Source organism: Lipotes vexillifer, unplaced genomic scaffold (assembly GCF_000442215.2).
Source record: "Lipotes vexillifer unplaced genomic scaffold, Lipotes_vexillifer_v1.1 scaffold1098, whole genome shotgun sequence".
Lineage (NCBI taxonomy): Eukaryota > Metazoa > Chordata > Mammalia > Artiodactyla > Lipotidae > Lipotes > Lipotes vexillifer.
Window position 1 is genome coordinate 804,927 of NW_006798559.1, and position 23,063 is coordinate 827,989.

The 23,063-nt window shown below is 40.4% G+C and overlaps 1 protein-coding gene across 1 annotated transcript in view; it reads right to left on the bottom strand.

The window, feature by feature from the left end:
- DNAH6 (dynein axonemal heavy chain 6) overlaps nt 1-23,063 on the bottom strand; it is a 302,264-nt gene that overhangs the window by 125,644 nt on the left and 153,557 nt on the right. The window contains 9 exon segments of the mRNA XM_007470601.1: nt 359-530; nt 5,392-5,523; nt 6,952-7,109; nt 9,402-9,549; nt 10,355-10,576; nt 12,884-13,027; nt 13,558-13,740; nt 19,025-19,147; nt 19,943-20,498. Of these exon segments, the coding sequence (XP_007470663.1) occupies nt 359-530; nt 5,392-5,523; nt 6,952-7,109; nt 9,402-9,549; nt 10,355-10,576; nt 12,884-13,027; nt 13,558-13,740; nt 19,025-19,147; nt 19,943-20,498 (1,838 nt within the window).

The following is a 23,063-nucleotide window of genomic DNA, read 5'->3' on the forward strand; positions in this document are numbered from 1 at the left end:
CTATTGGCACATGTTAGGGGCAGGGACAGCTGAACCACTGCAGTGGGAGGGAAGGCAGATGCAGGATGTCTGGGAGATCTGGAAGAGGAGGCCCTTCTGGTTTTATTGCTTCTATTTTTTTTCAGTGAAAAAGAAGACAGGCCACCAGCTGGGAGTGAGAAATGGGAGGGTGGTTTGAGGAAAGCTGTGAAGTAGCCAGTCTGGGGTGGGGGTGGAGGGTGACTTGAACAGGGACATTATAATGGGATTTCCAGGCAAGCCTCAGACACCCATGTACACACACTTCTGCTGAGAGATCTGGGGGTGACTGGAAATGGAAGGAGGGTGCAGGGCAGAGAATGAAGGTTCCATACACTACCTTGCACACATTTGGATAAATCCCTCAAGTTAAAGACATAATGAGACTTGGCTGGTGTAGGCAGAAGATCCACACTCATCCTGTTATAGATCTCAACTGACGCTTCCACAATGTTGGATGCAGTTTGCTTTACAGCTGGTGGGAAGTCATTTAGGAAGCCACTTAAGATGGCCTAGAATCAGAAACGTAATATGAGAGGGTTAGATTTTCTTTTTTTTACCAAAATTTATCTTTCATATACTCCAGATCTGATGATACTTTTTCTAATAATAAGTAGAAAACCAAATTACAGTGCAAGGACATGTGGATGTTAAAACTCTTCCTTTCTAGATGTGGCACATATATACAATGGAATATTACTCAGCCATAAAAAGGAATGAAATTGGGTCATTTGTAGAGATGTGGATGGACCTAGAGAGTGTCATACAGAGTCAAGTAAATCAGAAAGAGAAAAGCAATTATCGTATAATAACGCATATGTGTGGAATCTAGAAAAATGGTATAGATGGTCTTATTTGCAAAGCAGAAAAAGAGACATAGACATAGAGAACAAATGTATGGATACCAAGGGAGAAAGTGTGGGGGGAGGAAGGAATTGGGAGACTAGGATTGACACATATACATTATTGATACTATGTATAAAATAGACAACTGATGGGAACATACTGTATAGCACAGGGAACTCTACCTGATGCACTGTGGTAACCTAAATGGGAGGAAAGTCCAAAAGGGAGGGATGTATGTATGTGTATGGCTGATTCACTTTGTTATGCAGTGGAGGCTAACACAACATTGTAAAGCAACCATATTCCAATAAAAATTAATTAAAGAAAAAACTCTTCTGGGGGAGAGATAAACTAGGTGTTTGGGATTAGCAGATACAAACTACTATATATAAAATAGATAAACAACAAGGTCCTAGTGGTTAGCACAGGGAACTATATTCAATATCCTGTAATAAACTGTAATGGAAAAGAATATGAAAAAGACTATATATATATATATATATATATATATATAACCGAATCACTTTGCTGTACACCTGAAACTAACATAACATTGTAAATCAACTACATTTCAATTAAAGAAAGTCGAAACACAAAAACACAAAAACACCCTCTTCTTTCCATTTCAGAATATGTTCTCCAGAATGGACTCACTTCTGTCTTCTGTGATTGTCTGGTGCTGCCTGAGCAGCATTCACAGCTGACCAGTGAACTTACCGTGAACCCACTCTCAAGTAATTAGACCTCTGCTGGCTGTGTGTCCAGAGGGTCTTCATGGAGTGCTCACACTTATCTGGAAATGAGCTGAAGTCCTTTCTCTGATTTTTATGGGTGAATGACCAGCAAATCTATAGACTTTCACCTTCACGTATATTGAAAGTTCGACTTACTGATAACTGTGAACTCCCCACCCTTCAGCTTCCCTAGCTCAGTGTATGGCCCCACCCTCCACTCAGATCAGGAACTTGGAAGTCTCTTTTCTCTTCTTTTTAAAAAATTTATTTATTTATTTTTGACTGCATTGGGTCTTCATTGCTGCGCGTGGGCTTTTCTCTGGTTGCAGCGAGTGGGGTCTACTCTTCGTTGCGGTGCGTGGGCTTCTCATTGCGGTGGCTTCTCTTATTGTGGAGCACGGGCTCTAGGTGCGTGGGCTTCAGTAGTTGTGGCAAGCGGGCTTCAGTAGTTGTGGCTTGCAGGCTCTAGAGCACAGGTTCAGTAGTTGTGGCACATGGGCTTAGTTGCTCCGCAGCATGTGGGATCTTCCTGGACCAGGGCTCGAACCAGTGTCCCCTGCATTGGCAGGCGGACTCCTAACCACTGTGTCACCAGGGAAGTCCTGGAAGTCTCTTTTGACACCTGCCCTTCTTTGTCCCCCACAGTTGCTCTTGAATACATTTCTTGAATCTGTTGTTTCCTTCTGTTCCCCTTGATGTCATCCCATTCCAGCCCTCACTCTTTTTCATCTGGGCTTCCTCACTCCCTCCTTACTCACTGGCCTCTCCATTCCCACTCATCTCCCTTCTGTTACCTTAAATCAGGGAAGTAAGGCCCTGCACCCCCATCAGTGCATGCTCTGCCCCTGCCCAGCCTCTTCTCTTTACCCTCTCTCTCCACCAGATGCTGTGTCAGCCTCCCTAGCCTTACTACCCATGCTCTCTCCTCCCCCAGGACCCATTCCCACAGGGCTCTCTGCTTTGCAGGGACTTTCTCATCCTTCATGTTGGATATCACATGTCCTTCAGAGAGGCCTTCCTTGACTACCCAATCTAAGATAAGCCCTCCCATCCCATAAGTCTCTCTTTTGGCTCTCTGATCTTATACTTGCCACAAGCTGAAAGTACGTATTTATTAGCCTTCTAGCCCCAGTTGCTAGGGAAACTCATATTAGATTTTTAAATAGATAAATTCCCATCACCATTAGCCTTGGAATTACTTATGGGAGAAGCCGCCAGAATGCATATCAAATGCTTGCAAGTCAGCCCTTGTGACTTTAGATTTGGAGCTCATATATGACATATTTTGAAATAAATCAAAGTATTTGTCTTCAATGAGCCTTCTGTTGAACATTATTTTTAAAAGCAGTTTGTGAGGATTATCTTTTTGAGGTACTGCCCTCCTGAGCCCCCAACATGAACTTAACATTCTCCTTTTTGGACCTCATGTTGAATAGGACCATCCTAATACATATAAAATAAAAAGTTACCATACATTTATGTATACATTATGTATGACAAAAATAAAAATCCCAGTCTGTTTATTCTCCATCACACAAATACTAACACAGTTTACATCTATATCTATCTAATATATAATATAGTTACATACATATAAATACTGTCATATATATACAGAACAATAAATTTACTTTAACTTATTGATTTTGCTTTTTTCAATTCTTGGTAATCCCCAAGTTCTTTCTCCTCCACACGATAAGGACAGGAAAGGTGGGCTGTGAACTCTGCTTAGATGGGCTGTGATTAAAAGGAAAGTCTGGGGGCTTCCCTGGTGGCACAGTTGTTGACAGTCCGCATGCCGATGCAGGGGACACCGGTTCGTGCCCCGGTCCGGGAAGATCCTACATGCCGCAGAGCGGCGGGGCCCGTGAGCCATGGCCGCGGAGCCTGCGCGTCCGGAGCCTGTGCTCCGCAACGGGAGAGGCCACAACAGTGAGAGGATCGAGTACCGCAAAAAAAAAAAAAAAAAAAAAAAAAAAAAAAAAAAAAAAAAAAAAAAAGAAAGTTTGGGATCCAAGGCCTTTTTTTCTATAGACAAAATCTCCGGTCTGTTCTGCTAACGAGAAAAATATACTTCCCACCCGAATACAGTCCAACTCAGAATCTCTCAGTTTTGCTGCATTTCATTTCTATTACAGCCCACGGCTAGGGTGAGTTTTAAATGATAACCTCTAAGTTACAGTGGGAAAAAGCAGTTCCTGCCTGCTTTTATCTGTAATGTGTTTGCTGGCTGATGTTCCCGTTAAGTGACACGTTTCCGTGGATGTGACGTTCCCACAGGCAGAGGGAGGAGGCTGAAGGTTGGGATCAGTTTCATTTCCAGGAGCCCAGACTCTACCTTCTTCCTCCCACCCAAGAAAATATTTTGGAATTAGTAAGAATGCCATTTTGTTGTTGTTGTTAGGATAACTTTGAATTTGCTTGAATTTGTTAAAATGTAAAATAATTTGTGAATTTAGTACCTTATCATCAGGCATACGTTACTTGGGACACCCCCACACTTTTTGAAGATCACATCACAAAGTGTATCAGGATACCATGGTGGGAATCACTCATTTCACACTTTAGAATATACACATAAAGGTTCCCAACAAAAGGTAGGATTTAAAAGTCTAATACTTGTGTTGGTCCTCGTTACCCACTTCCTGTCATGTTCTCTACTTGCTAGTTAATTATGGTAGATAAGCTCCCATCCTTTCCTATTCTAAGGTACTCTCTAAACGTTTTCCAAAATGTGGCCGTTCTTACGTATCCTTTTGGCATTAGCTCCTAAACAACTTATTGGAGCTACTCCAAATTTATTAAAAATAATTTCCCATGGATGTGATTTCAATATGAAAACCACTTTCCAGCTGACTGTTGTGTATGTACTGGTTCTGGTCCTTTCTCTCCTCTAAGAAGACCCCATTGGAAGGAGAGGCTGACGCAGGTGAATGCAGAGGCTCACTTTATGCCTGTATCACTGCCTCTTTGGCTCCTGGGTGATTGCGACCAAAGCCAGTTTCTTCAGACCAGTCACCTGTCTCATCCTACCTGGATGCACACATTACCACCTCCTGCCTCTGTGACCACATTCATCTCTGTGTTTCTGTCCACCCCTGTCAGTTCCACCTTGTAGGACTCAGCTCACTGGCTGTCTCCTCTGACCATCTTTGCTGGTTGGTATGACATACTCACTCTGGTCGTGCTGTCTCATGGTCTCGCATCATTCTACTTAGGTTAATGCCTTGCACTTTCTGAACACTTCTGCTGATCCCTTACAGGGAAGACACAGTTATTTCCCCCAGTTAAAGGACGAGGAAGTGGTCCCCTGGGAAAGTTTGTGCCGATGGAAGAAATAAGCGTGGTGGTTTCTGCTGGGGGGGTGGTAGCAGCAGGGATGATGAATTCTGGGTTGGTGTGTTGAGCCTGAGCCCGCTGGGTTATCAGGGGTGGTGTCTGCTGGGCAAGTGGACAAAGACATGGCGATCAGCGAGGAGACGAGCACAGAGGCCGGGGCTGGGTAGGGATGAGATCTGTTGAGAGTCGAGGGCCTGGGACATAGCCTTCTTTAGAGGTAGGGGCAGTGTTCTGACCATCTTTCTGCATTCCTAAAACTACCTCTGAGACCACAAATGCAGAAGGCCATGATGCAAATGCCTATCAGCTACTGCCCAGATGCCCCTTTGCTTACCTGGTTTCTGCTGAGGAAACGATGGATGGGTTCCCTAGAAACGGACTGTTCTGACTGTGTGAATCTTGGAACAAATAAGTTTTCTTTTCCCCTCTTGCCCAAGTTGGAATCCAGCCTCACCTGAAAAATCTGTTTCAGACTGTGCTCTGAGGGCATTGGGAGACAGAACATGCTGAAGTGTCGGATGAAGCGGGCAGTCACGGGGTTGCGGCCACCACCTGGAGGTGCGCACGCTGATACAATCGTTACATCCTGTATGGAGAGAAATCCACTCGGGTCACCCAGCAAAGAAGGACATGCAATGTGCCCATCCCAACAGTAGGACTCAACCAACAGTTTTGGAGGACCTACCCTAGGACAGCACTGTGTTATATTTTCCAACACATTATCTGACTTAATTCTCACAACCGCCTCAGGAGATCACTGTTGAAAAATCAAGGCCCTGGATGATTAAATAAGTTACTCAAGGTTACTTAGCTAACTCATCTATCTTGTATAAATACTCCTATGTAAAAATCTAATCTTAAAAAATTGTAAGAATTTGTACCTTAGGTTAAAATATATTTAATAAATACTAAGTATAGTCAGTTCTTGTTTTTTGTGGTGGTTGTGTTCTATAAAATTGCCAGGAACACTGAATTAATGCACCCTGAACCATTGCTCCTAGGAGAAATACAGGGCTAGGTTCCTTCGAGCCTCTGGTCATAACATGCTCAACTGGTCAATACATGATATTGTAGGTGCTTCTGGCCTTGCCTCCTCTCTAGTCCATACCTTCCCCGCAGCCAAGGGGATCTTTCTACAATGTTTCCTTCAGAGGCTCCTAATCACATTCCTCATCATGGCACCATGGCCCCCTGGGCTGGCCTTTGCATGTCCTGCTGCTTTGCTGCTCACATTCCACATCCCCATGGTGTCTCACATTACTTGCTTTGAGATGTAAATAACTCCCTTTCCTTGCTTTGCCCTGCCCTGCCTGCAAAATCCTGTTCTGACATCACCTCTTCTGGGAAGGATTCTCTCATCATCAACCCAGTGCCCACCCCTGCTCCCCGCCAGTCTCTTTCCACTTATCAGCACATGTTCATCCATCCTCCAAAGCTGAGCCCTCCAGGAGGCTGGGGCTGTCTCAGTTATCTATAAATCTCATGAATCAAGCATGGCGAGAAGCCAATACAGACTGAATGAATTGAGTTACACACAAGAAATGCAGAGGCCATATGTCATGGGCTGAATTATGTGTCCTTCTCTGCCTCCTCTTGGCCAATCATGTGTTGAAGCCCTAACTCCCCGTAACCCACAATGTGACTGTATTTGGAGGTAGGGTATTTAAAGAGGTAATTTAGTTAAGATGAGGTCACTATAGTGGGTCCTAATCCAATATGACTGGTGTCCTTACAAGAAGAGACGGTTTGAACATGGACACAGGGAGAAAATCATAAGAAGACATAGGGAGAACACGGCCATCTATGAGCCAAGGAGAGAGGCCTCAGAATAAACCAACCCTACTGACATCTTGATCTTGGACTTCCACCTTCTAGAACTGTGAGAAAATAAATTTCTATAGTTTGAGTCACCCAGTCTGTGGTACTTTGTTATGGCAACCCTAGAAAATGAATATACCATATTTCACTGCCATTTAAACTGAAACATGAAAAGTAATTTAAAACCTAAAGTAACCTGTATGTCTTTCCAAAAGAGTTTGTTTCTGTCATAAAATCCACCGAAATCTTGATATTGCCGAAGTAATTCAATGGGAGGCTGAGAGCCATAGCGATCCAGTCTGGGCATGTTTAAATCGTCAACAAAAATCACAATTCGTTTGTTTCCTGGTGCTCCTAGGTAACAACATGAATTTAAGAATTATTATTTGCCCTCGGTAAACGTCTTTGGACTCAGTGAACACCGTGCAGGTCATAATGAGCTCAGTTTTCTACAGAGTGAGAAGGGTCCCAGCAGAGTCTTGTCTTGGGGACGAGAGATCTCCCTCTGGCCCCATCCAGGCTCCGACACGAAGCTGTGGATCTTAGCACTTCAGTTGACCTTCCTCAATCCCAGCCACTCACACTGCCCTCATCAACTGTGTGGCCTGGGCCTGGGGTGAGTAAAGTCATTTCCTTTTCACAGGAGGAAGCAGAAGAATCCCAAAAGTTTCCTTACATAAATGCCATCCCACCACGCCCTACAGAGAAAACAGGACAGGATATTCAAAACATCCTTATTACATCAAAGGGAAAGCCAGTGCAGTGGAGCTGTACAATGGCATATTTAACTTAAAGAAAGTCAATGTATACATTCAGAAGAAAAAAAAGAGTGATAACACAGAAGAGAGAATAACTTAAGAAGAGGAAGTCACTCCACCACGCTGGCATCCAGCATGTGACAATTCCAAAGAAAATGAGGCAAACTCAGTGCCCCACTTCATCTTCTGGCCTCTGGAAGCCAAGTAGCAGGTCAGGGGTGGGGAGGGGTGCTACAAGTACCATTCATAAAAATTTGGGGCCCCCACCAGAAAGACTGGCTTCCTTTGCCCTGTGCCTACCTGAGCAGGAAAAGGGTAACAGAGAGGGGCTAGGAAAGCAGCTGGCATGACAGGGCCTGTGAGATGATAGACAATGTGGAAGGCAGCTGGGCCTGAGCTCCTGCCTCCCAGGAGGGCTGTGGGCTGGGCAAGTGGACCCCAGCAGCAGGAGGCTGCAGGATGTGCCACTGGAGGGTGGAACAAAGTGGGGCTGAGACCGTGATTCCCAACATCAGGGAACCTTCCAGTGGGAAGGTCAATGCTTGGCCTGTGCACAATTCTTCTGGGAGGCCCTGAGAAAACCTGCTCCTGGAAGCCTGCCACGCCGAGAGCGTGGACAACCATCAGGCCAACGGAGAAGCAGGGGCAATCCACAGAGGCCCACCTAAACTTCAGTTAGGGAGAACCTTGTCCTTCCCTTCTCCTACCATCCAGATACACTAGAGCCTCCTAGAGGGAGGGTGGGAAGAGTAAAAGAGCCCCCATATCCCTCCAGCACCTCCAGCCACAAACCTGGCTTACGGCAGAGGAGAGGAAGAGCTTTAAATTGGGTTTGGACTGATTAACAACAAGGTCGTACTGTATAGCACGGGGAACTATATCAAATCTCCTGGGATAAACCATAATGGAAAAGAATATAAAAAAATGTATATATGTGTATAACGGAATCACTTTGCAGTACAGCAGAAATTAACACAACACTGTAAATCAACTATACTTCAAAAACAAAAAAAGGACAAAAAAATTTTGGGGTTTGGATTGAAGCTTTACATTGGACCAGACTCAAAATTGCAAGTGACCAGAAGGTTATGGTATTTATCTAAGCGGTTAATAAGGCAGGGTGAGAGAGATCCCACAAAGCTTGGCGGAAAGCGCTGCCTGAAGGAAACACCAAAACATTTTCATGCTTATTCCTTACTGAGTTCAGATAAGTCAGTGCACCAGACATAAAGAGTTTTTCTTAAAAAAAGTTTTGGCTGCATTGGGTCTTTGATGCTGCGCGTGGGCTTTCGTTAGTTGCTGCGAGCAGGGGCTACTCTTCGTTGCGGTGCGCGGGCTTCTCATTGTGGTGTCCTCTCCTGCTGCAAAGCATGGGCTCCAGGCGCACAGGCTTCAGTAGCTGTGGCACGGGGGCTCAGTAGTTGTGGTTTGCGGGTCCCAGAGTGCATGCTCAGCAGTCGTGGCACACGGACCTAGTTGCTCCGCGGCATGTGGGATCCTCCCAGTCTCTCAAACCCGTGTCCCCTGCATTGGCAGGTGGACTCCTAACCACTGTGCCACCAGGGAAGCCCCTGTTTGTTTGTTCTAAATAAAGGGAAATCAATGCAGGTTTGAAAGCATGGCATGAGTGGAGAGAGGGAAAGCCTTGGAGAGGCAGAGATTGAAGACGCTCTGAGTTGAAGGTGATGATAGAAATAAACTACCTGCTTGCTAACAGTAAGATAGCTAGATCTATACCCAGGAAAGAATACCATTAACAGAATTACCTTTACAAATAAATTAAGCAAAGAAAATATCCAATTGTAATTTTATTACATGCACGGTTTATGTGACTTATTAGCATTTAATAATTAATTTGTGTGAGACAAATGACAAGGATAATTCTTACCTAGGATATTTTTTCTTTTCCTTTCCAGTTTTGATTCAATGATCTCTTGTGTTCTTGCAGATGAAGTTTGAGCAGAAAAATTTAGATAAACAGGAACATAGCCAGCTGATTCTTGAATTCTATTTAGCAGTCCTTTTGTAATAACAGACTTTAAAATAAAAAAAAAATGTTAATTGATTTCACATTCAATATAAAATCTTTCAGTTGTCTATATCAGTAATATTCCAGAACAATGAGTAAGAAACAGGACAGAAAAGGACAGAGGTTAGAGCCAGATAGAAATATCTGCCTTTCTCTTCCTGGAGATTCCATTTAATGATATTTATCAGAGCTAAAGAAATATTCTAATCAGCTCTATCTCAGCAAAAGTTTTTATTTTAGTATCATACCAAAATCCATCTTGGTTACTATCCAAGTCAATTTGATAGTAAGATTTAGAAACTCAGAAATAATTTAGAGGGGAAATAGTGAGTGTCTGTTTATATGGATTCCCCCAAAACCAAGAACACCAAACAATCAGCATTTTCCTCTATACTCCACTTTTTCTAAACACCATCGCTGTGTCGGGTAGAAGTAAATGGGCAGGAGGGGACAGACTGACCTTCATCAATAGTACACTGGGGACACAAACTGCCTTGACAAATTCCCACCTTAACCTGTGCAGTGGCAGCCCTAGAAATTCTAAAGGACACAACATAAAAGCCCCCAAACACAGAAGATTGGTCCACAGGGTTCTCTGGTTTATATATACTATTGACACCCAGGATTTATTCAGAAAGTGGCAAACTGTGGAGTCAATATAGACTCAGCACAGTCACATTCTTCCTGAAAAAATGATCAAAATTCAAAAGAAATTCCCCTGAGAAATAAGGTATTATTTACAGAGCTTACAATTCTAAGTTCACCATGCCCTTGTTTCGGACAGGACTTCTTGTTTGATGTAGGTTTCCTACCTTGCCAACTCCCGTTATTCCGGTAAACAGCACTGAATGCCTGACTGACAGTAGTTTTTCCATTAGATACCCAAAGCGCACTGTGTCAGCTGTAGGGACAAGCATTTCAAAAAACGGAATATCTCGGCTGTACTTGAAAGTGGGTATGATTTGTTCCCAGGGATCCAGCCGTTTGGTGTCAAAGTCCATGTGAATGCTCCACAGATCACCAGAACTGGGAAGCTAGAGTATAAAATTAAACATCACTTTCAATAGGATTGACACATGGCAACAGAAATATTTACACAGAAACAAAGGCAGTCATAGAACATGGATGGATTTGGATTTTTGTTCCTTTGTGGAAAAGTAGTTGTTTAAGATCAGAGTCTAATTCTTTAAACTTAATCATGCAATACAGTAGAGTAAAAACCTGATATATTGACTATACCAAAACCCCATATTAGAATTGTAAATCGTTTTCAATTCAATCCAACATTCAGGGGCTTACTCCATGCCAAATACTGTGTTTGGTGTTAGGGCAAAATGTTGAATGAGACCCAACCTCTGCCTTCAATGACCTTGTAATCTACCTGGGGGACACAAGCACATTAGTTAATACTCATGGAGAAATAAGGGTTATAGTGGAGTTTAGTACACTTACAAAGGAGAGATGGCTCATTTCTACTTGCAGGAGAGTTATAGTGGTGGCTAGAGATTTAGGAGGGCTTCTAAGGGGTGGTGATGCTACAACTTAGATTTGAAGGGCAAGCAAGAGTCAGTCTTTGCCCTTCAAGCAAGGCAAAGAAGGGATGAGATGGGGATGGGGAAGAAGGAGTCAGGGTTCAGGCTCGGAAAACAGGTCTGGAAGCCATGGAAAGTGGCATGCATATTGGGGACTATATAAGAGATAAGTCTGGAAACACAGATGGGGCCAAATTATAAAAATGTCATTTATTAAAGAGCTTGCAGCAAGAGTTCAGTGAAGGATTCTAAGTAGGTGGGTGACATGATCAGATTACATTTCAGAAAGTTCATTCTGGCAGCTGTACAGAGCAGTGGTGTTTCAAGCACACTCGACAGTGACTAAATTTGACATGGTGACATGGTACATACATATATATATGTGTGTTCAAATATGTATAATATTCACCCCAACTATCACTCTATTTTATATTCTATTTTATTTTTTAAAAAACTTTAGGATTTTCTACATATTCAGTTATGTTTTCTGCAAATAATGACAGTTTCGTTTCCTTTCTAAAGTTTATTTATTTTTTCCTTGCCTCATTGCACTGGCTGGGATCACCAACATAGTGTTGACTAAAAGTTGTGATGGTGGATATTTCATTTTAAAAAATTGGGTTATTAGTCTTTCAACTGATTTCATGACCAATTAATAGATTGTAACCTGTAATACTAAAAAACAATGGTGTATAGATGAATTAGACAGGACTGGACCAAAAGCAAGGGAATAATAAATAGGCTATTTTAACAACCCAGAAAAGAAATGAAAAGAACCTGAGTTACTCAGAGGCAACAAGGATGAAGAGAAGAGGAAATATTTGAAAAACATTAATTAGAAGAAAAAATCCACTCACTTTACTCAGGTCAGTAAAAGAAAGAAGAATCTATAACACTCATTGAGTTCTGGCTGCTATTACGTGGCTGTCTGGCCATTTACTAAGGCAAGAAACAAAAATCCAACAGCAGCTGTACAGAGTAATAGATAACAGGATATTACTATTAGAAAACTGGGTACATAGTGAGAAATCTTCTCCTGTGCTCTTTTGACATGTGCCATCGTTCTTCAAGCACTTCTTCTCTATCTGACAAAAGATATTCTGGGCTCTTCGAACTTTCCCTGCTTCAGTACTGGAATCAGCTGTTTTGCTAAGGTGCTTTGGTTCTCCTTCATGGAGAATAGTATTTAGAAATCAGTGACTAAGTATGCTCATTGCTATTGAGGTGTCATTCCTTCTAGTTCCTCTCAGCAGACAGAAGTAAGAAATTTATGTATGGATGGATGTATAGACCCATATATATATATATATATATATATATATATATATATATATATATATTCCACGAGAGTACCAAACTATAATTCCAATCCAGTAACACAAGGTGCATTCTAATCTTTCTCTTCCATATTTGTAAGTCCCTTCTCTTAACAGTGAGAAACCTCGTTGCCATTATCTTCAATATGTTGATTCATTTGCTCAATTTTAGAACATACAGAAAGTAGCTTCAGAATTGCTAAACCATAACACTGTGAAAAAATAAGCTTACTAACTAAAATTCAATGTTTTTGCTAATAGTAAGGAGTTTTTATACACTTTTATACCTTACTTTCTTCATATGGCCGGGAGAGAACTCCTAAAATTTTTAATACAATAAACGTTACCTATAGTTTAAGAAAGTGAATAATTTTAGAAACGCTTTTACATGAAGAATTTATAGTAGGACCAAGGCTTTTAAAGTTTTAGTCTTGAAATTTAATTTTAATGATTCAGAGTTATTATGTTAAAATTAACTTTATTTGGCTCTTACCCTGGCATCGGGATTATCTTCAAATTGTGTTCTAATAAATGTGTCAAAAGAATCCCAGTAGTTTTCAGTTAGATTCCCACCTAAAGACCATAAGTAACAGAATACAAAAGTCTGACACAGTACAGTGTTCAGTTTTGTTTGCTCCTAAAAGAACAAAGGGAAAGAATTTTAATATTTTATATGCTAACATAAAAAGAATCTTAAATTGCAAAGTCTAAAGACTGTTTTGTTTAGAATTATGCATTTTTAAAAGGGCACATTGTATGTTTCTTATATTTCATTCAATGGTGCACAGAGTGATGTTTTATAATAGTATATATTTAAATACTCTGATGAGAAAATGAATGGCAAGGAGCATGTAGAACAAAAGCTCAAGGTTGTCTTTCAACTATTATAACTATGTTTATGACTGCATGAAGGTATTTAAGTAGACACACACTGCGATTATGTTATACTGTAAGGAAGTTTAAACATTGAGTAGCGGAGTAATCTATAGGCTAAATTCCTTCCAAATCTGAGATTGTATGAATCTATTCATAGTCATTAGTCCCCTAGAAAAATAACTTGAAAATCAAATAATCACATGACAGAAAGTTTGGAGTTGTTTATTTGCAGAGCATCTATACAATAATCACATTTTCCTAGTTTTATAGCAGTAAGAAAGCCTTTCCTACCATTGTCAAATTAACTCTATCTTTCCCAAGTATCAAAGACTCCAATAAGCAACAGAGCGTAGTAACTTTGCTGATGTCCACTTGTGGGATTGCTTGGGTGCATTTCTTATTGATAAAATTTAAACCGTCATCAACATAACGCTGGAAAAGATTCAATATATATTCTTGAGTTTCTTCATTCAGCTGAAAAATCAAACAAACAAATAATATTTTAGCAAGACCAGATAAAATATATAATTAAGTTAAAAAAGGGTTGGTTCAGGGCTTCCCTGGTGGCGCAGTGGTTGAGTGTCCGCCTGCCGATGCAGGGGACGCGGGTTCGTGCCCTGGTCCGGGAAGATCCCACATGTCGCGGAGCGGCTGGGCCCGTGAGCCATGGCTGCCGAGCCTGCGCGCCCGGAGCCTGTGCTCCACAACGGGAGAGGCCACAACAGTGAGAGGCCTGGGTACCGCAAAAAAAAAAAAAAAGGTTGGTTCAAACTTGTATGTTGCAATATATCCTGTGACTTTTAGACTAAAGGGTATAAGCATCACAAGATATGAAACAAGTTAAATTAAGGAAAACCCTTCTATGACTTGGGAGGGACACATGGGGGAGATTCTGGGTCACTGATAATGTCCTACATCTTGATCTGGTAATGGGTACAGAGGTGTTTATTTTATAATCATTTGTTAAACTGTCAACATATATTTCATGTAGTCATCTCTATTGATGATATCTCTCATAATTAAGAACAATGAAAAAGAAGAAGTATAAAGAGAAACATTTTAAATATCTATGTAAGGTAAAGGACTGATTCCCAAAGATTTAAAAAAAAATGTTGCTCCCTCACCACTTTTTTTAACATTGTACTGAAAGTCTTAGCTTATGCGATAGGAGAATAAAAGGGAAAAAATGTATACAGATTGGGAAGAAAGAAAAAAAAATTGTCTTTGTTTACAGATGAAACAATTATCTACATAGAAAATCCCAAACAGTTGACCAAAAACTCCTGGAACTAATAAGTAGTTATAGCAAAGCTGTAGGATACAATGTAAATATACAAAAGTCATTTACTTTCCTATATACCAGCAATGAATAATTAGAATTTGAAAATATAACACCACTTACATTAGCACCCAAAAATAAAATACTTAGGTATATTTTTAACAAAATATTTCCAAGATCTATATGAGGAAAACAACAAGATTCTGATGAAAGAAAGCAAAGAACATCTAAGTAAATTAAGAGACAGCTCATGTGCATGCACAGAAAGACCCAATATTGTGAAGATGTTAGTTATTCCTAACGTGATCTATAGATTTGATGCAATCTGAATCAAACTACCAGTAAGTTACTTTGTGGATATCAACAAACTGAGTCTTAAGTTTATATGGCGAGGGAAAAGACCCAGAATAGTGAACACAATATTGGAGAACAGAGTCAAAGGAATGACACTACCTGACAAGACTTACTGTAAAGCTACAGTAGTCAAGACAGTGTGATATTGGCAAAAAAAAAAAAATAGACAAATAGATTAATGGAACAAAATAGAGAGCCCATAAATAGACTCATACAAATATAGTCAAGTGATCTTTGACAAAGGAACAAAGGCAATCCAATGGAGAAGGGACAGTGTTTTCAACAATGGTGGTAGAATTGGACATCCACATGCAAAAAAAAAAAGGAGAGATAGAGAGAATCCAGACATTGATATTATGCCTTTCACAAAAATTAACTCAAAATGGATCATAAACCTAAATGTAACATGTAAAACTATAAAACTCTTAGAAGAAAACAGAGGAAAATATTTAGGTGACCTTAGGTTTGGAAGTGAGTTTTTAGATATAACACCAAAAGCACAATCCATGAAAGAAAAATTGACGTTAGATGATTAAAAATGTGTGTGTTGTGAAAGATATTGTTAAGAGAATGAAAAGACAAGCCAGACTTGGAGAAAATACTTGCAAAACACACATCTGATAAATAACTTGTATCCAACATATATAAAGAACTCCCAAAACTCAATAATAAGAAAACATATAACCTGGACTTCCCTGGTGGCGCAGTGGTTAAGAATCCGCCTGCTAATGCAGGGGACACAGGCTCGATCCCTGGTCCAGGAAGATCCCACATGCCGCAGAGCAACAAAGCCCATTGTGCCACAACTACTTAGCCTGCATGCCACAAGTACTAAAGCCTGTGCACATAGAGCCTGTGCTCTGCAACAAGAGAAGCCACTGCAATGAGAAGCCTGTGCACTGCAACAAATAGTAGCCCTTGCTCGCCACAACTAGAGAAAGCCCATGTGTAGCAACGAAGACCCAACGCAGGCAAAAATAAATAAATAAATAAATAAAAAAAAAATAAAGCACTGCATAGTCATTGATATCTGTGGGGAAAAAAATCATACAATCTAATAAAAAGTGGGCAAAAGATTTGGATACATAAAAGAAATATGGATGGCAAATAAACATATGAAGAGACACTCAACATATTAGAAAACTGCACAGTGAAACCACAATGAGATACTGCTACATACCTATTAGAATGGCTAAAATCTAAAATATCACACCACCACATTCAGGTGAGAATGTGGAACAACAAGAACTCTCATTTATTGCTGGTGGGAATACAAAATGGTACAGCCATGTTGGAAGACAGACTAGCAGTTTCTTACAAAGGTAAACATAGTTTTATCATATGATCCAGAAATCACAGTCCTGGGTATTTACCCAAATGAGTTGAAATCTTATGTCTACACAAATACCTGCACGTGAATGTTTATAGGAGCTTTATTCATAATTGCTAAAACTTGGAAACTTTGAGATGTCTTTCAGTAGGTGAGTGGATAAACTTGGTAAATCCATACAATGGAATATTAATCCAGTGCTAAAAAATAAGCTATCAAGCCACAGGAAGACATGGAGGAATTGTAAATACATATTATTAAGTGAAAGAAGTCAATCTGAAAAAGCTACATACTGTATAATTCCAGCTATATGATGTTCTGGAAAAGGTAAAACTATGGAGACAGTAAAAACAATCAGTGGTGCCAGGGGTTGAGAGGGTGTGGATGTATGAATAGGTAGAGCACAGATTTTTAGGGCAGTGAAACTATTCTGTATGATATTATACATGATATTATTTATTTATCAAAACTCATAGAATTGTACAACACGAAAGGGAACCAGTGTAAACTATGGACTTTAGTTCATAAGATTGTATGGTTCATCCATACTGGTTCATCAATTTTAACAAATGTACCACACCAATGTAAAATGTTAATAACAGGGGAAACTATTTGGAGGAGGGAAATTATATGACAACTCTCTATACTTTCTGTTAAATTTTTCTATAAACCTTAAGCTGCTCTAAATAATAAAGTCTATTAAAAGAGTGAATTCAGAACTGTTTAACATCTTTTGGCAGCCCATGATAAAGTCTCAATTCTGAAAATTACTGTCTTTAATAAGGTACTCTGTTCACTTTGCTGTACACCTGAAACTAACACAACATTGTAAATCAACTATACTCCAATAAGAAATTAAAAAAAAATAAGGTACTCAGAGAGTTTACCACAATATTATTAAAATGTTGTTGCCTAAGAATAAGGAAAACAATAGTTTTCTGATTCATTTTTGGAGGGAGAGATGCAGAAAGAAGATGGCTTTCTTGAAGTGGCTTTCTTGAGATGAGATGGAGCAAAACACTTAAAAAAATTGTTTGTTCCACATACATGCATTAAAATATGATATTTGTTTTTCTCTTTCTGACTTACTTCACTCTGTATGACAGACTCTAGGTCCATCCACATCTCTACAAATGACCGAATTTTGTTCTTTTTTATGGCTGAGTAATATTCCATTGTATATATGTACCACATCTTCTTTATCCATTAGATGAACCAATTTTCAGGATAGGAATAGACACGCAGACGTAGAAAATGGACATGTGGACATGGTGAGGAAGGGGGAAATGGGATGAATTGGGAGATTAGGATTGACATATATACACTACCATGTGTAAAATAGATAGCTGGTGGAAACCTGCTGTATAGCACAGGGAGCTCAGCTTGGTGCTCTGTGGTGACCTAGATGGGTGGGATGGGGGTGGGTGGGAGGGAGGTCCAAGAGGGAGGGGATATATGTATACATATAGTGGATCCATTTTGTTGTACAGAAGAAACAAACACAACATTGTAAAGCAGCTCTACCCCAATTAAAAAAACCAAATGAATAGGGCTTCCCTGGTGGTGCAGTAGTTGTGAATCTGCCTGCTAATGCAGGGGACACGGGTCTGAGTCCTGGTCTGTGAAGATCCCACATGCCACGGATCAACTAGGCCTGTGAGCCACAACTACTGAGCCTGCGCGTCTGGAGCCTGTGCTCCGCAACAAGAGAGGCTGTGATAGTGAGAGGCCAGTGCACCGTGATGAAGAGTGGCCCCCGCTTGCCACAACTAGAGAAAGCCCTTGCATAGAAACGAAGACCCAGCACAGCAAAAATAAATAAATTAATTAATAATTTAAAAAAAGAGTAGCTATTAAAAAAAATGAACAAGATAAGTGGATAAAGGAGAAGTGTTATATACAGACAATGGAATATTACTCAGCAATAAAAAAGAATGAAATCTCAGGGCTTCCCTGGTGGCGCAGTGGTTGAAACTCCTCCTGCCGATGCAGGGGACGTGGGTTTGTGCCCCGATCTGGGAAGATCCCACATGCCGTGGAGTGGCTGAGCCCGTGAGCCATGGCCGCTGAGCCTGCGTGTCCGGAGCCTGTGCTCCGCAACGGGAGAGGCCACAGCAGTAAGAGGCCCGTGAACCACAAAAAAAAAAAAAAAAAAAAAAAAAGAATGAAATCTCAAAAAGAAAAAAACATTGCTTGTTAAGGTAAAGAGAAACCCTATTTTAGAATGCAGAGGGCGCAGAAGATAATATGGAACTGAGTTGTTCTGAATAATAATGTAAAAGCTTTCCTTCCCTTTGGGTGGAATGGTACCTCTGAGGTTAGAATGTGTCTTTGGTAATCGACCTAAGGTTGGGTGGAAGGTAAACTGGTTTTCTCTTCTTCTTGGCTCTCAGAGGAGTTAGGGGTTCCTAAAATCTAAAAACTGTAACAATGCTTGGATTTACTGTTCTTTTCCTTCCAGGTACTTCCCTCTCATTATCTCAAGCCTCCTGCAAAGTCTTTTTTTTAATGCCCCAGGTTGTTCTACCTGTGTTTGGGGAAATTCAAGGAAGTGTTTATATTTGAGAGAAAACAGTCTGGAGAGAAGCCAGGCAGGGTAACAAAAAGTGAGGACAGTTTTGGGAAGTATACAACCTTCCTGGAAGATCCCAAGAATTCTGGGGAGAGAGCTATGTACAATGTTGGGATTCCCTCAATCAAGCACAGTGAGGCGTTAACCAATTGCTCTCTGGGCACTTGAGGGAAGGGTGAGCCCTGACAGATGGAGACAGTGGGGAGTGTCTGATTGCACTTACTTTTTTAGAAACACTCTTCATCCAGGTTTTAACATAAGGCATCCACTTCAGTTCTTCAGGATCCACAAACACCATCCCACATCTACTGACTGTTGCAGGAGAGGCAACCTTTAGATCTTGCACCTAAAATTGAAAAACGTCGAACAGGAAATGGCTAACATGATACTTCCTTATTCCTCTAAATTCAACGTTAAGGAATCACACATTTAAAGTTTAAGTTAACACTGTAAGGCTTTGTGTGGAAGAGAATGGGGGAGCTATAAGTGATTAAAAATAGAGAAGAAAAGTTAAGTGAGGCGTAAGGAGGAAAAAAAATGTAGAAGGCTACTGTCAAATCCTTATGGGAAGGTATAAGTATTTCTTTTCCCTTCTTTTTGTTTTTCTTATCTTTTTCATTCTTACATCCAATACCTAGCCTAATACCCAGGACATAGTAGGTATTAAATTAATGTTTGATGAATGAATACAGCAGGGGTGGTATCTTCCATAATATTTTGTAGCTGTATTTGGCCCACATTCCGTTTGCAATCCCATCACCAAATATTCATACCACAGAGGAATGATTTATTCATCTTAAAAAAATTATATATATATATATATATATATATATATATATATATATATATATATATATATTTACTGCCTCCAAAGGAAAAGAAACAAGCTAGATTCTAGCTTGGGAAGCTAGAATTTATTGTATTTCCTGTTTATAGAGAGACAGAAATATTTGAGAGACTTTGGTTGTCAGAATGGACAATCTATTATAAAAGGACAATTTGGTAAATACTTAGTATGTAAACAAAACACCATGGTAAGCCTTACAGAGAGTCAATGGTACATCAGGAAGAGAAAAAAATTAATGATGGTATGCTAATCTAATGAACGATTTCACTCCACAGTAAGGAATATGCAATTTACCTCAAAAAGCATGTGGATTTGAGGTGTGAGTTTAATCCTCTCACTGTTAGCCAGGCAAAGCATCTTGTTATCATCCAGGACTGTATTCATATTTTCAATCCAAAGAGCATCTACTGGCCCATCACTGATGATCCATTTATGGTCTTCTGAAGTATCATTCACAGCTGCTCGGATACTTAGTGCCATCAAACCATCTTTCCACTCTAAGGTTATATTATTAACTTCACCGTATAATTCACCCATTGTAATTGACTTAGGATTAAGAACATATGTTTTAACTGATTGGTAAAAGGGATTGTCTACACCAAGTTTTCTCAAATTCCCTAAAGTTTCTGCTAGTATGTGGTAAACTGTGGTCTTGCCACCTCCTGTTGGCCCTACTAACATAACACCATGCCTTACTAGCATGGTTTCATAGAACTGTATCACTTTTTTAACCATACATGTCTCAGGCTGAAGATTTTGTCTCTTCATGACATCTATAATTGTTGACTGCAATATACCATAATCATGTTCTGGAATTTGGACTCCAGGAAAAAGGTCAGATATGATTCCACTGTAAAAAATAAAAGAAAATAAGTTAGGAACACTGGTCATTGATATTTCCCCATGTTTGTTACAATTAATTTATTAAACATTACTATGGGTCCTATTTTTCTCATTATCTTTGCTTCTGAACACATAGTACTAGATTATCCTGTGTGTTATACCAGAATCTATCATTTCTCTGATATTGTGCATGATTTTGTTTGTTTCTTGTACAGTAGACCAATGTTCTTAAGTGTATTGGGAGCTTTTGGAGGTAGGGAATATTTCTTACATTTTTGTATTATACACAGTATGTGGCATAGTACCAAACATATAGGTGACAAATTTAACAGTTTATTTTAAAATTTGTATCTCAACTTTTCCCCGAAGCACTTATGTGTGCTTATAATGGTATATAAATATTCATAAAAATAAGATGGAAATAGAAATAGAAAACTAGTACTACATAAAAAAGGGAGTAAAGGAAAAATGGACTGTTTCTGTAGGAAACAATATGGGCAAAAAAGAAGCTAAACTCCCACCTTAAACTACATAACAAAAAAATATTTGAGAGGCAGTATAAAACTTAATATAAAATGACAAAAGTACAAGATGAGGGAGATCAAGATGGTGAAGTAGGAGGATGTGAGCTCATCTCCCTCTATGAACACATCAAAAATACATCTACATGTGGAGCAACTCTCACTGAAAACAAACTGGAGACTGGCAGAAAGACTCTTCTGCAGCCAAAATTGTAAAGAAAGATCCACACAGAGTCAGGTAGGAAGGGAAGAGAAAGAGCGATTAGGTTGGTACCTGTGCCTGTCGGAGGGGACACACAAGAGGCAGGGAATTACATGGACTTGGAGGTCCTCCCTGGGGAGTGAGGGGTTTGACCCACATTGGGCACTGCAGTCCTGGGGGCTGACACTGGGAAGACAAGTCTTCTTAGCTGGTTTGAAAGCCAGTGGGACTACCAGCAGAGCTGTAAGAAACCTAGACTCCACTTGTGAGGGGTGTACACATGGTTGTTTACTCCCAAGAACAAGGGGGAGGAAACAGAATGAAACTGCCTGGGGCTCTGACTGGTTTCCCACAACCCCTGTCTCCCACCTTGTGCCCTGGCCCATGCTGAGCACCTGCTCCGGCACTACTAGCTCTAGTGCAGCTCCTCACTAGGGTGAAGGCTGCCATTGCCAAGGAGAGTGTGCAGTTAGGGGGAAGGTGTGGGTTTGGACCCAGCACTGCATCTGAATAGGGCAAGGGAGGCTATTGCTGGAGCTTATGGAGGCAGTGGATCGTGAGTGGCCTGGAACTCTGATGTGTTGGGATCACCCCAGTACTTGCCCCAACCTGCACTTGGCATCCAGTCCGGCCCTTCTCACTCAGCACTGTTCCTCTAGAGTGAAGGCGCTGATGCTGGGAGGGGTGGATCACACACTTAGAGGGAAGAGAACCAGCTCAGACCCAACCTCAGGGCTTCTGCTTCAGCACCTTGGGACCTGCCTCTGCCCTTCATAGGGCAAGTGTTGACCACTGAGCATAGGACAAGCCCTGGTTCACACCTGACTCTGGCTCTAGCCCCTCCATTTCCAGCCCCACTTCCCACCAGGGATTGCTGCCAGTACACCCTGGGGGAAGATGTGACCTGTGCTTACTTCAGATCCAGCTCTCCCACCAAAGCCACTGGGCACAGTGCAGACTGCATATGGGGTCTTACACAAGGACACTCTTAAAAGACTGGGATAGGTAACTCTTTCACCTAATTTCATACAGACAGAGAAAGTTAAGCTAAACGAGAAGTCTGAGGACTTTGTTTCAAATGAAAGAATAAGAAAAGAAATCTAAAATAACAACTGATGAAACAGAGATAAATAGTTTATCAGATAAAGAGTTAAAAGTACTAGTGATAAGAATGCTAACTGAACTAGGGAAAAGAAAAGGTGAACACAGTGAGAATTCTAGTAAGGAACTAGAAAACCCAAATAAAGAAACAGATATCCAGGTACAGGAAGCACAGAGAGACTCAAACAAGATGAATGCAGAGATGCACACCAAGACATATCATGATTAAATGGCAAAAGTTACATATAAGGAGAGAATTCTAAAGGCAGCAAGAGGAAAACAAAGAATCACATACATGAGAATTCCCCTAAGGCTATCAGCTGATTTTTCTGCAGAAACTTGCAGGCAGAAGGGAGTGACATATTACACTTAAAATGCTGAAAGTGCTTAACTACTTGCTGGGTAGAGTATCCTACAACCTAAGATACTCTACCCAGCAAGATTATCATTTGGAATTGAAGGAGAGATAAAGAATTCTCAGAAAAGCAAAAACAAAAAGAGTTCAACAATACTAAACCTACCCTAAAAGAAATGTTACAGGATCTTCTCTAAGTGGAAAAGAAAAGGCTACAACAAGAAGTAAAAATCTGTAGGGAAGGAAAAAGGCAAATATATGGTTAAGGCTGTGGATCAATCACTTAAATAAGCTAGTGCAAAGATTAAAAAACAAATTGTAAAATCAACTATATTATAGTAAACGTGAAGGGATAAACATGAAGATGTAAAATATGACATTAAACCCACAAAA